General features: G+C 42.9%; 1 protein-coding gene across 2 annotated transcripts in view; it reads right to left on the minus strand.

Moving 5' to 3' along the window:
* Window positions 1-13,366, minus strand: part of ARHGAP4 (Rho GTPase activating protein 4) — a 114,838-nt gene that overhangs the window by 46,005 nt on the left and 55,467 nt on the right. For both annotated transcript variants that reach the window (XM_075324182.1, XM_075324181.1), the window contains exons 2-4: window positions 9,404-9,593; window positions 8,181-8,343; window positions 3,128-3,190 (exon numbers count right to left, since the gene is read on the minus strand). In XM_075324182.1, the coding sequence (XP_075180297.1) occupies window positions 3,128-3,190; window positions 8,181-8,343; window positions 9,404-9,593 (416 nt within the window). The remainder of the gene's footprint in view (window positions 1-3,127; window positions 3,191-8,180; window positions 8,344-9,403; window positions 9,594-13,366) is intronic.

The following is a 13,366-nucleotide window of genomic DNA, read 5'->3' on the forward strand; positions in this document are numbered from 1 at the left end:
CAGTGAAGAGTTCATGGCCACGCCCACTTTTCAAAATACTAGATTTACATATTGGCAAGAGAGGGCCATATCTCAGGAACAGAGAGGCGCAGGAGGGAAAGAAAAACATCGCCGGATTCAGGAGAACAGTGGCTTTTATACTACATGAAAAAATGTCATATTTATGGCAAATGACAGGTCCTCCTTAAAGGGAACCTATCATGTTTAACATGTTGTCTTCTCTATCACTGGTTCTTAATAGGCTTATAATCACAATGGGTGGTTGCCCTGCTCAGTGATATAGATAAATGTCAATATGCTCACAAACAGGGAAACCTGTCAATCATTGATTAAGACCGTCCACTAGGCTCATAGGCAGGGATTAATATTAATTGAATCTATTATTCAAGATTTATCTATAATGTATAACCTATATATAACTTATTATCATCCACTCAAATACCGATATTTCTTGTGATAAGGCATTTTATAAATTTGACTGCTCTAACTGTAAAGAATCCTTTCCTATTAAGATATCTGAATCAATCATTGAGTGAGACTGTCCACTAGGCTCATAAACAGGTATTTATATTCAATCTATCATACAAGATCTATCTATAATGTATAACCTATATATAACTTATTATCATCCACTCTGAAACACAGATACTTCTTGTGATAAGGCATTTTATAAATTTGACTGCTCTAACTGTAAAGAATATTTTCCTACAGACAAGTATGGCTCTGTTTCTGGAATAAAGTGCCATGTTTTTCTAATCTAGTCACCCAACGTTTAACCCTCTCAAGGGTGGAGATGGAACAAATAGCCCCATAATGAAAATATTTTCGTACATGTTAAGTTACAGAGTAGTTTATGTGCATTTATGTTTTTGAATAGATTTTTGGAAATCCAGGAAAGCAGAGGCGTAATTTAAAGTTTCTGGACCCCAATGTGAAATATGAACCAGATTTCCCACCTATCAGGTGCCATTTTTAATGTCATGTGATAGTGTGGTCTTGGCACTCCTCGGGCATTAGAGTCTGCGTAAACCTCCAATGGCTACAAAGAGGCTATAATAGTTGGAGAGAATAGCGGTGAGAGTGCATGTGTGAGCATACATAAGCTCAGCTCTTACCATGATGTGACTGTCGGATAGCGAGGGACAGGGGTTTCCTGTACTGTCTCTCATGCTAGAGGACTCTAGGCTATCCCTGATCTCTGGATTACCCCTGAAGGTGGAGACACCGGAGTCACGTGCCTTACTATTTTACTATTCTCCTGACCAGATCTAATCTGTTACACCCCCCTTCCAGGGCAGGAATGTGATGGAAATACAGATTAAGGCCGGAGTCACACTTGCAAGAGACTCGCGAGAGTCCTGCATCACATCACCCGGCATGGCCGCACACTCTCCTGACACGAGCGTACGAGCGTGTCGGCTGCATGTATTTCTATGCAGCTGAGACGTCCGTGTCCTGAGAGTGTGCGGCCATGCCGGGTGATGCGATGTGAGACTCTCTCGCAAGTGTGACTCCTGCCTAAGACAGACAGTGGAAACCAAAACTCAGACACACTGCAAACTCACAGGAATAAACACTAAGAGACTAAGGAGAAAAGCAAGAGCAGGAAGGCAGCAACAAAAAAAAAAACACAACAAGGGTTAACACCCCAACCGCTCACATCAATAATTCAACACAACCACCAGTAAGTCTGGATCACAACACCTCACCAGACCATCAATAGAGGGTGGATCCCGGCACAAAAACGTCCATTTCAGAAGTATAATATAAAACTTCACATTTATTGGAAAAATAATAACAGCATAAAATAAATTCCTCCGATCAATACGTCTCAGACGCAATCGTCCTTAGTCATGACTAAGGACGATCGCGTCTGAAACGCGTTGATCGGAGGAATTTTTTTATGCGGTTTTTATTTTTCCAATAAATGTGAAGTTTTATATTATACTTCTGAAATGGACATTTTTGTGCCGGGATCCACCCTCTATTGACTGCCTTATGCCTCCTTCCAGCGAGCACCGTCCGGATTCTCCTCAAGAATTTACCCTGTTTTGGTGAGCTGAATTACACTGTTTACCTCACCAGACCAGTATAGAGGAGCTATAGCTGGCATCAATGGAACAGTCCAGTTAGCATATATTGGAGTGGAGCGAATGTGATTGGTTCCCCCACAGCATGTGATCAAAGGAGACTAACAAGCAGCCCAGCAGAGACTAAGGCAAGCTTTACACGCTGCGACGTTGCTAGCATCGGCTGATAGCACCCGCCCCCGTCGCACATGTGATATGTGGTGATTGCTGCCGTAGCGAACATTATCGCTACGGCAGCTTCACACACACATACCTGGTCGGCGACAACGCTGTGACTGCCGAACAATCCCTCCTTCAAGGGGGAGGTGCGTTCGGCGTCACAGCGACGTCACTAAGGGACATAACATCCCGCCCACCTCCTTCCTTCCGCATTGTCGGTGGACGCAGGTAGGAGATGTTTGTCGTTCCTGCGGTGTCACACACAGCGATGTGTGGTGCTGCAAGAACGACAAACAACATCGTACCTGCGGCCGAACCGACATTATGGAAATGAACGGCGTGACACAAATCAGCAATTTTTGTCACTTTTGCGCTCGTTCATCGTCACAACTAGGCTTTACACATTGCGATGACGCTACCGGCGCCGGATGTGCGTCACTAACGACGTGACCCCGACGATATATCGGTAGCGATGTCGCAACGTGTAAAGACCCCCTAACTCTTGCTAGCCTGCCTAAGTCTGTGGGTTGACGTCCCCACAGATCCTGAGGCCGCCATGACAGTTGCCGATGGGTTTGGAAGCTTTTTTTATAATTTCAGTAATGTTATAGTATAATTCGGTAAGTGTAATATTGTACTGTACAGGCATGAGCTCGGCGGTCGCAGGGGGCTGGTATTACCCGTGTCTTCTGTAGACTGTCTCATGGAGCTGCCATGTCTACGTTACTACCCAGAAGGCCTTTGGCATTGACAGATCCAGATTCCAGCACGTTGAGTCACACGAATACATGACGGATGACTCCGGTCCCCGCCAGATGTGATGCTATGTTATGATGACTGGAAGTAAACTTCTCGCCTGTCTTCCACCCAATACTCACCCCTTGCAACTCAGACACCAGCTTCATCAGATCCTCCTGCTGCTGAGCGCTGATGTCTTTACTCTGCGGGGGGAAGGGAAACACCATAAGGCGCCAACTTAAGCAAAACTATCTGTAAATAGATATGCAAATGTCGCATCATGCACCGACATCGCCTGAAACCTCCACATCCAAATATGTGTCAGAAATAGTCATGTTTATTTAGGGCACAAAAAAGAGGGGGAGGGGTAAATTAAAATGCATTAGAAAAAAAAAACTCTATAAATCCCTGTATTCCTCCAAGGGCGGACATATCATACGTGCATTCGGTTCAGCTGCAAAGGGGCCAATTTGCACAAAATGTTGCTCATTCAGGGGTCTGTTTTCTATTTTCCCCAGGATATTGGATGATGAGCCCCCTCTCCCCCCGACAGCTCAGGACATTAAGGGAGGGGCTCTTGGCATCTGTCCTTGTTCATTATATTTCGTTAATAAATTGTTTGCGTTTTTAAAATGTGTTGTTCCCCATATATTATATGGAGGACTATGGGGTGTGCATTAGTCTATATGGTGGAATATGAAGTGTGCATTATATTATATGGAGGGCTATGGGGTCTGCATTATTCTATATGGAGGGCTATGGGGTCTGCATTATCCTATATGGAGGGCTATGGGATGTGCATTATACTATATGGAGGAATATGGGGTGTGCATTATACTATATGGAGGAATATGGGGTGTGCATTATACGGAAGAGTATGGGGTGTGCATTATACTATATGGAGGAATATGGGGTGTGCATTATACTATACGGAAGAGTATGGGGTGTGCATTATATTATATGGAGGGCTATGGGGTCTGCATTATCCTATATGGAGGGCTATGGGATGTGCATTATACTATATGGAGGAATATGGGGTGTGCATTATACGGAAGAGTATGGGGTGTGCATTATATTATATGGAGGGCTATGGAGTGTGCATTATACAATATGAAGGACTTAAGCCTGCTTTACATGTTACGATTGCAACGCCCCCATCGTATGTGCGGCACGTTCAATTTGTCGAACGTGCCGCACAAGCGATTAACCCTCATCACACGCACAGTCAGGGCCAGAAATATTTGGACAGTGACACAAGTTTTGTTATTTTAGCTGTTTACAAAAACATGTTCAGAAATACAATTATATATATAATATGGGCTAAAAGTGCACACTCCCAGCTGCAATATGAGAGTTTTCACATCCAAATCGGAGAAAGGGTTTAGGAATCATAGCTCTGTAATGCATAGCCTCCTCTTTTTAATGGGACCAAAAGTAATTGGATAAGGGACTCTAAGGGCTGCAATTAACTCTGAAGGCGTCTCCCTCGTTAACCTGTAATCAATGAAGTAGTTAAAAGGTCTGGGGTTGATTACAGGTGTGTGGTTTTGCATTTGGAAGCTGTTGCTGTGACCAGACAACATGCGGTCTAAGGAACTCTCAATTCAGGTGAAGCAGAACATCCTGAGGCTGAAAAAAAAGAAAAAATCCATCAGAGAGATAGCAGACATGCTTGGAGTAGCAAAATCAACAGTCGGGTACATTCTGAGAAAAAAGGAATTGACTGGTGAGCTTGGGAACTCAAAAAGGCCTGGGCGTCCACAGATGACAACAGTGGTGGATGATCGCCGCATACTTTCTTTGGTGAAGAAGAACCCGTTCACAACATCAACTGAAGTCCAGAACACTCTCAGTGAAGTAGGTGTATCTGTCTCTAAGTCAACAGTAAAGAGAAGACTCCATGAAAGTAAATACAAAGGGTTCACATCTAGATGCAAACCATTCATCAATTCCAAAAATAGACAGGCCAGAGTTAAATTTGCTGAAAAACACCTCATGAAGCCAGCTCAGTTCTGGAAAAGTATTCTATGGACAGATGAGACAAAGATCAACCTGTACCAGAATGATGGGAAGAAAACAGTTTGGAGAAGAAAAGGAACGGCACATGATCCAAGGCACACCACATCCTCTGTAAAACATGGTGGAGGCAACGTGATGGCATGGGCATGCATGGCTTTCAATGGCACTGGGTCACTTGTGTTTATTGATGACATAACAGCAGACAAGAGTAGCCGGATGAATTCTGAAGTGTACCGGGATATACTTTCAGCCCAGATTCAGCCAAATGCCGCAAAGTTGATCGGACGGCGCTTCATAGTACAGATGGACAATGACCCCAAGCATACAGCCAAAGCAACCCAGGAGTTCATGAGTGCAAAAAAGTGGAACATTCTGCAATGGCCTAGTCAATCACCAGATCTTAACTCAATTGAGCATGCATTTCACTTGCTCAAATCCAGACTTAAGACGGAAAGACCCACAAACAAGCAAGACCTGAAGGCTGCGGCTGTAAAGGCCTGGCAAAGCATTAAGAAGGAGGAAACCCAGCGTTTGGTGATGTCCATGGGTTCCAGACTTAAGGCAGTGATTGCCTCCAAAGGATTCGCAACAAAATATTGAAAATAAAAATATTTTGTTTGGGTTTGGTTTATTTGTCCAATTACTTTTGACCTCCTAAAATGTGGAGTGTTTGTAAAGAAATGTGTACAATTCCTATCAGATATTTTTGTTCAAACCTTCAAATTAAACGTTACAATCTGCACTTGAATTCTGTTGTAGCGGTTTCATTTCAAATCCAATGTGGTGGCATGCAGAGCCCAACTCGCGAAAATTGTGTCACTGTCCAAATAATTCTGGACCTAACTGTACTTACCTTCCATACGACCTCGATGTGGGCGGCGAACATCCACTTCCTGGAGTGGGAGGGACGTTCAGCGTCACAGCGACGTCACGCGGCAGCCGGCCAATCAAAGCGGAGGGGCGGAGATGAGCGGGACGTAAACATCCCGCCCACCTCCTCCTTCCGCATAGCCGGCCGGGAGCCGCAGGACGCAGGTAAGATCTGTTCATCGTTCCTGGGGTGTCACACACTGCGATGTGCGCTACCCCGGGTCCGATGAACAACCTAACGTGCAATTCATGAGAAATGAACAACGTGCATGCGATGAACGGTTTACCGTTCAATCACAATCGCACGTAGGTTTTACACACTACAATGTACCTTACAATGCCGGATGTGCGTCACTTACGACGTGACCCCGCCAACACATTGTAAGATACATTGCAGCGTGTAAAGCGGCCTTATGGCATGTGTATTATTCTATGCGGAGGACTATGGTTTGAATTATATTATATGGAGGACTATGGGGTGAATTATATTATATAAAGGACTATGGGGTGTACATTATTCTATATGGAGGACTATGGGGTGCATTATTCTATATGAAAGACTATGGGGTTTGCATTAGTCTATATGGAGGACCTATGGAGTGTGCATTATACAATATGAAGACTATGGCAGGTGTATTAGTCTATGCGGAGGATTATGGAGTGAATTATATTATATGGAGGATTATGGGGTGCATTATATTATATGGAGGACTATGGAGGTGCATTATATTATATGGAGGACTATGGAGGTGCATTATATTATATGGAGACCTATGGGGTGTGTATTATTTAATATGGATCACCATAAGGGGTGCATTATATTATATGGAGACCTATGGGGGGTGAATTTTACCATATGGAGGACTATGGGGTGTGCATTATTCTATATGGAGGACTATGGGGTGCGCATTATTCTATATGGAGGACTATGGGGTGCATTATTCCATATGTAAGACTATGGGGTGTGCATTATATTATATTGAGGACTATAGAGTGTTCATTATACAATATGAAGGACTATGGCAGGTGTATTATTCTATGCGGAGGACTATGGAGTGAATTATATTATATGAAGGACTATGGGGTGCATTATATTATATGGAAGACTATGGAGGTGCATTATATTATATGGAGGACTATGGGGTGTGTATTATTTAATATGGATCACTATAAGGGGTACATTATATTATATGGAGACCTATGGGGGGTGAATTATACAATATGAAGGACTATGGGTTGTGCATTATACTATATGGCGGATTGGGGGGGTGCATTATATATGGACGAATATCGCCTGTGCATTGTACTATATAGAGGACTATGGGAGGTACATTATATTATATGGAGGACAATGGGGTCTGCATTATTCTATATGGAGGACTATGAAGTGTCCATTATACTACATGGAGAGCTATGGGGTGTTCACTATATTATATGGAAGGCTATAAGGGCCCATTATACTATATGGAAGGCTATGTGGGGGTCATTCTAATACTTGGAGGGCTATGAGGGTGTCTTTATACTTTATGGAGGGCTATTTCAGGACCTTATAATGTATGCAAGCAATTATACTGTGTAGAGGGCTAGTGAGGAACATTATACTGCGTGAAAAGGTGTGGGGGCCAATCCCATTATTCTGTATGGCGGGCAGTTGCAGAATCATACTGTGTTGAGGTCACCATATTTTGCTGGGGTAGTTGAGGGGGGTACAGTAGGGTCGTCATACTGTGTGTGGAGGACTTCACTCTTGGGGTATTGTGCCGTGTTTGTGGGGACTTTTGTTGGCATCACACTTTATGAGGGTAATGAAAGGGGAACCTAGGGGCTTTAGTAGGAAGAAAGTTACTTTGCAAGGGCTGAAAAGTTGTGACATATCCTCGTCCATGGGGAGGGGTCCAATTAAAACATCCGCTATGGGGCCCCATGATTTCTATGTACGCCCCAGTCCCATCTTATTTGTCTACTTTTTATTGAGGGATCATTCACACTTGCATATTATGGATTTGCATTAATTCCTTTATTCTCTTCTATTTTTTAAAAAAAACATTCAAAATACATAAATGAGCTCTAAAGAGGAAGTCGATGGTTTTGCTTTTAAAAATTTAAAGCCTCACTTTTCACATTTGCATAGTTCCCATCTGCATATTCGGTATTTGCTTTAGTTTTACAGAAACAACAAAAGGGGGAAAAAGAGGTATCCTTTACCAAAAGGGAACTAATACGAAACTAGATAAAAGAATAAAAAATTTCTAAAAAAAAAGCAATATATAACAGGTGTGAATGCGGCCTGAGCCCGAGTCTAACCTTCTTTGTAAGGCGGATGAGATCCTCTCCTGTGTGCGTGAGACGTGGAATAAGATGAGAGCTGTACACATCGCTGAGGGCGGCGTAATCCCGGCTTTCTTGACGCGTGTGGTTTAGGACCATGTACAAGCAATTCATCGGGGACAGAAGTGGCTGATCCTTCCTAAAAGGATAAAAAGAGGAGAGAAGTGGTTTAGGCCGCGGCTACTTGGCTACATTGGTTGCAACACTTGTCGAAGGACCTAGGTTTGAAGCACATTGTGATACCGAGGGTGCTGGGTCAATGTAAGGCCAGTATAGGATCAGCGAGCGGGATTAATGGACCCACTGGGTCACAGGGGGACCCCAGGCTTTCCCTTTAGTGGGAGAGGCTTAACTAAGCGTTTACCGAGAGGTGGACACCAGGTACCACTCCCAGGGTAGTAACCAGGACTGTGGCAGCAGACCCCCAGGACAGGAAATTGACTCGGGTACGGACACAGATGTAGGTAGGCAGGTATGGTGGGAAGGCAGACTCAGGTACAGGTGACGGATACAGGAATAACAGGACCTGACAACTAGCTAGACAGACAGGACACTGACTAATTGAAGGTGTTGCACAGGCACCTCCCCTAATGGGAGGGTGCCTTAACTACATAGTGCCTCCATAGGCTGAGAGCCATTTCCTGGAGCGCGCCACCCCTTTAAAAGGAGGGCAGGTGACCACGCACATGCTCTAAGCACACTTTCTGGAGACATGGCCTGCAAGCACAGGCCCCGGGGGGTAGACAGAAGCAGGAGCACATGTGGACAGCCGGGAAGTGCATTGGAGGACGCAACCCACCCGGGGTGGTGAGTAAATCGGTGTCCCTGCAGAGACGCTGGTGTCAGAGTCAAGCAAGTCGAAAAAATCTGATGAGGTTGGACTTCTTGCAACTTGCTTGGTGCAGTATTTTCGGGGTCACAATGAGACTCCACAATGGTGCAACAAGCAAACCTTGATCATGAAACAGATGTGGTGGCTAATGCCGGGTGAAGTCCCTGTCTAGGAAAGACAAGTCAAGAAGAAAGGGAAACTCTCTACTGGGTGGAGTTTTCTTTGTAGGGACTCTTCACCCAACAGGGATACATTTCCCTTGACAAAAGATCTCCAAAGATATGTTTACGGTTTGGCACCTGAGGTCCAAGTAGGACGCAGATAAAGGAGAAAATTGCCCAATTTTTCCCACCCATTGGACGGTCACCTGTGATGTTCCTTGGAGTTACGGATTTTAGAGGAGAAACGATCACACAGCTTTTCAAGGCTTCGAGAATACTCCAAGTTGATCTCTGATTTCCTCCGCAGGAACTCGCTCAATTCTTGCAGCAGCTGCTGTCGGTGCTCCACCTGGGCGTCTATACATTTTCCTTGCTCAATCAACTGGCTGCGGATCTCTATGGAGAGGAAGAAAAAGGACAATGTATCATGTGATCATCATGGTAAACATAGTAGTGGACCAAGTAACTCAACATAGTTACAGTTGACTCAGTCCCATAGAAGTGAATGGATACAGTGCATTACCGCTCCATGGTCACTGGGGATGACAGGTCCCACAGACCCCATCATAAGTTAATGAAATCCATCTTTCACCATATGGATTCACCATTCAAACAATGCATCACAGATCCCTGTTAAAATACTGATTTTGTTTATTTTTAGTTGCTCCTTGAAAGGATTGAAAACTGAGGACCATTAGTATGGAAGGAAGAAACCTTAACAGTGAGCCACAGGCTGCACTGCTGTGTATGAAATAATTTTTTCTGCCTAAAGATCTAAATATTACTCTTCTTCTTTACTGGTACATTGTACTGGTATGTCATGAAACATCTATATATATACTGTATATATCGGTAAATTAAAGGCAATAAAAGAAAAAAAGCTGAATTTGCATTTTTGATGCACTTTTTAAATATACATGTATTAAAAATATGATTAATGTGTATATATGTGTGTAATGTGTAAATGAGGACAATTAGTATGGAAGGCAGAACCCTTAACAGTGAGCTACAAGGCTGCGCTGCTGTATATAATAGAATTTTTTTCTGCCTAAAGATCTAAATGTTATTCTTCTTCTTTATAGGTACAATGTACTGGTATGTTTCGAAATATCTGTATATATCTGTACATTATAGGTAAAAAAAGAAAGAAGCTGAACTTGCATTTGCATTTTTGTTACACTTTGCAAATAAACTTTTATTAAAAATATGTTTAATGTGTATATATGTGTGCAAATGTGGACCATTAGCATGGAAGGCAGAAACCTTAACAGTGAGCCACAGGCTGCACTGCTGTATATGATAGGATTTTTTTCTGCCTAAAGATCTAAATGTTACTCTTCTTCTTTACTGGTACATTGTACTGGTATGTTACGAAATATCTGTGTATATTATAGGCAATAAAAGAAAAAAAGCTGAATTTGCATTTTTGATACACTTTTTAAATAAATGTGTATTAAAAATATATTTAATGTGTATGTAGACCATTAGTATGAAAGGCAGAAACCTAAACAGTGAGCCGCAGGCTGCACTGCTGTATATGATAGAATGTTTTTCTGCCTAAAGTCTAAATGTTACTCTTCTTCTTTACTGGTACATTGTACTGGTATATACAGAAATATCTGTATATATTTGCATATTGTATATACAGTCATGGCAATAAGTTTTGAGAATGCTACAAATATTAATTTTTACAAAGTCTACTGCTTAAGTTTTTCTAATGGCAATTTGCATATACTCCAGAATGTCATAAAGAATGATCAGCTTAACAGCAATTACTTGCAAAGTCAATATTGGCTAAGAAAATTAACTTTAACCCCCAAAACACATTTCAACAGCATTGCATTCCTGCCTTAAAAGGAGCAGCTAACATTGTTTTAGTGATTGTTCCAGTAACACAGGTGTGGGTGTTGATGAGGACAGGGCTGGCGATCAATCAGTCATGATTAAGTAAGAATGACACCACTGGACACTATAAAAGGAGGCTGGTGCTTGGTATCATTGTTTCTGTTCAGTTAACCATGGTTATCTCTAAAGAAACACGTGCAGCCATCATTGCTCTGCACAAAAATGGCCTAACAGGGAAGAGTATCGCAGCTACAAAGATTGCACCTCAGTCAACAATCTATCGCATCATCAAGAACTTCAAGGAGAGAGCTTCCATTGTTGCCAAAAAGGCTCCAGGGCGCCCAAGAAGGACCAGCAAACGCCAGGACCATATCTTAAAACTGTTTCAGCTGCGGGATCGGACTTCCAGCAGTGCCGAGCTAGCTCAGCAATGGCAGCAGGCTGGTGTGAGTGCTTCTGCACGCACTGTGAGGCGGAGACTGCTTGAGCAAGGCCTGATTTCAAGGAGGGCAGCAAAGAAGCCACTTCTCTGCAGAAAAAACATCAGGGACCGACTGATATTCTGCAAAAGGTACAGGGAGTGGACTGCTGAGGACTGGGGTAAAGTCATTTTCTCAGATGAATCCCCTTTTCGATTGTTTGGGACATCTGGAAAACAGCTTATTAGGAGAAGAAGAGGTGAGCGCTACCACCAGTCTTGTCTCATGCCAACTGTTAAGCATCCGGAAACCATTGATGTGTGGGGTTGCTTCTCAGCCAAGGGAATCGGCTCACTCACAGTCTGGCCTAAAAACACAGCCATGAATAAAGAATGGTACCAGAATGTCCTCCAAGAGCAACTTCTCCCAACTGTCCAAGAGCAGTTTGGCGCCCAACAATGCCTTTTCCAGCATAAAGCAAAGGTGATCACTAAATGGCTCATGGAACAAAACATAGAGATTTTGGGTCCATGGCCTGGAAACTCCCCAGATCTTAATCCCATTGAGAACTTGTGGGCAATCATCAAGAGACGGGTGGACAAACAAAAACCAACAAATTCTGGCAAAATGCAAGCATTGCTTATGCAGGAATGGACAGCTATCAGTCAGGATTTGCTCCAGAAGTTGATTGAGAGCATGCCAGGGAGAATTGCAGAGGTCCTGAAGAAGAAGGGTCAAAACCGCAAATATTGACTTGCTGCATTAACTCATTCTGTCAATATAACCTTTTGGTCTCATAATATGATTGCAATTATATTTCTGTATGTGATGTAAACATCAGACAAACACAATTAAAAACCAGAGTGCAACAGATCATGTGAAAATATCATTTTGGTGTCATTCTCAAAACTTTTGGCCATGACTGTATATAGGCAATAAAAGAAGAAAGTTGACTTTGCATTTTCATTTTTTATGCACTTTTTAAATAAACTTGTATTAAAAATGTGTGATGTGTATAATATATGTGTGTATAAATGTGGACAACAGGATGCACTGCTGTATATGATAGATTTTTTTCTGCCTAAAGATCTAAATGTTATTCTTCTTCTTTACTGGTAAATTGTACAGGTATGCATAAGTGCATGTGCATATTTTATACATGTGTGCATAATGTGAATGCATATACACTAGTGTGCTGTTACGTGGGATGATTCCCAGGCCAAAGTCCTGTGTAAAAAAAGGTCCTGCACTGTTATTGTCACCTCCATAAGTTTTGATTATGTAGCCCAAGCCAACCATTATACCATATCCCATTCTACGACTCCCAAAAGTTACTTCTGTCAAGGGCATTTTCCTTTCTCAGTTAAAGAAGACAATTTTAGTAATGTGGAGCACTGAGCCATATCCTCTGGATTGGGTCAAGTAATTACATGGGGCATTTCGCCAATACAACCCATAGATGCATATGGGCATTTTAAAATCGGATTGCGCTAAAACTTCCCATCTGATTACTGTACGCCTCTGACTCCTCCATGTGGTCCAGCAAAACCCGATAATCTCTGACGAAGGCCCACCCTATTAGCTGTCACAACGTTGTCATCTGAATAAGCACTAGTGCCAGAATTGTATCCATTTACATTTCGGAGATTTGCCAGGACTGGTTATTCCTAAGGGTCTGACACTGAGTGGTCTTGCTTTTGCCTCCTTGTATCATCCTATTCATCGGGAGATGTTTATGTGTATAGTCGTGATGCCCTGCGGGGCTAAGATTCAGCCTCTTTCGCTCGCTTGCACAGGAAATCGACTGCTAGGACATGACAGCTCTCACTACGTGGAACAAAAGGCAATGACTGCATGACCCCCCCAGGACATCAGCTGTTGTGGTGGTCATCCATGCTTAAAAAG

Source organism: Anomaloglossus baeobatrachus, chromosome 9 (genome assembly GCF_048569485.1).
Source record: "Anomaloglossus baeobatrachus isolate aAnoBae1 chromosome 9, aAnoBae1.hap1, whole genome shotgun sequence".
Lineage (NCBI taxonomy): Eukaryota > Metazoa > Chordata > Amphibia > Anura > Aromobatidae > Anomaloglossus > Anomaloglossus baeobatrachus.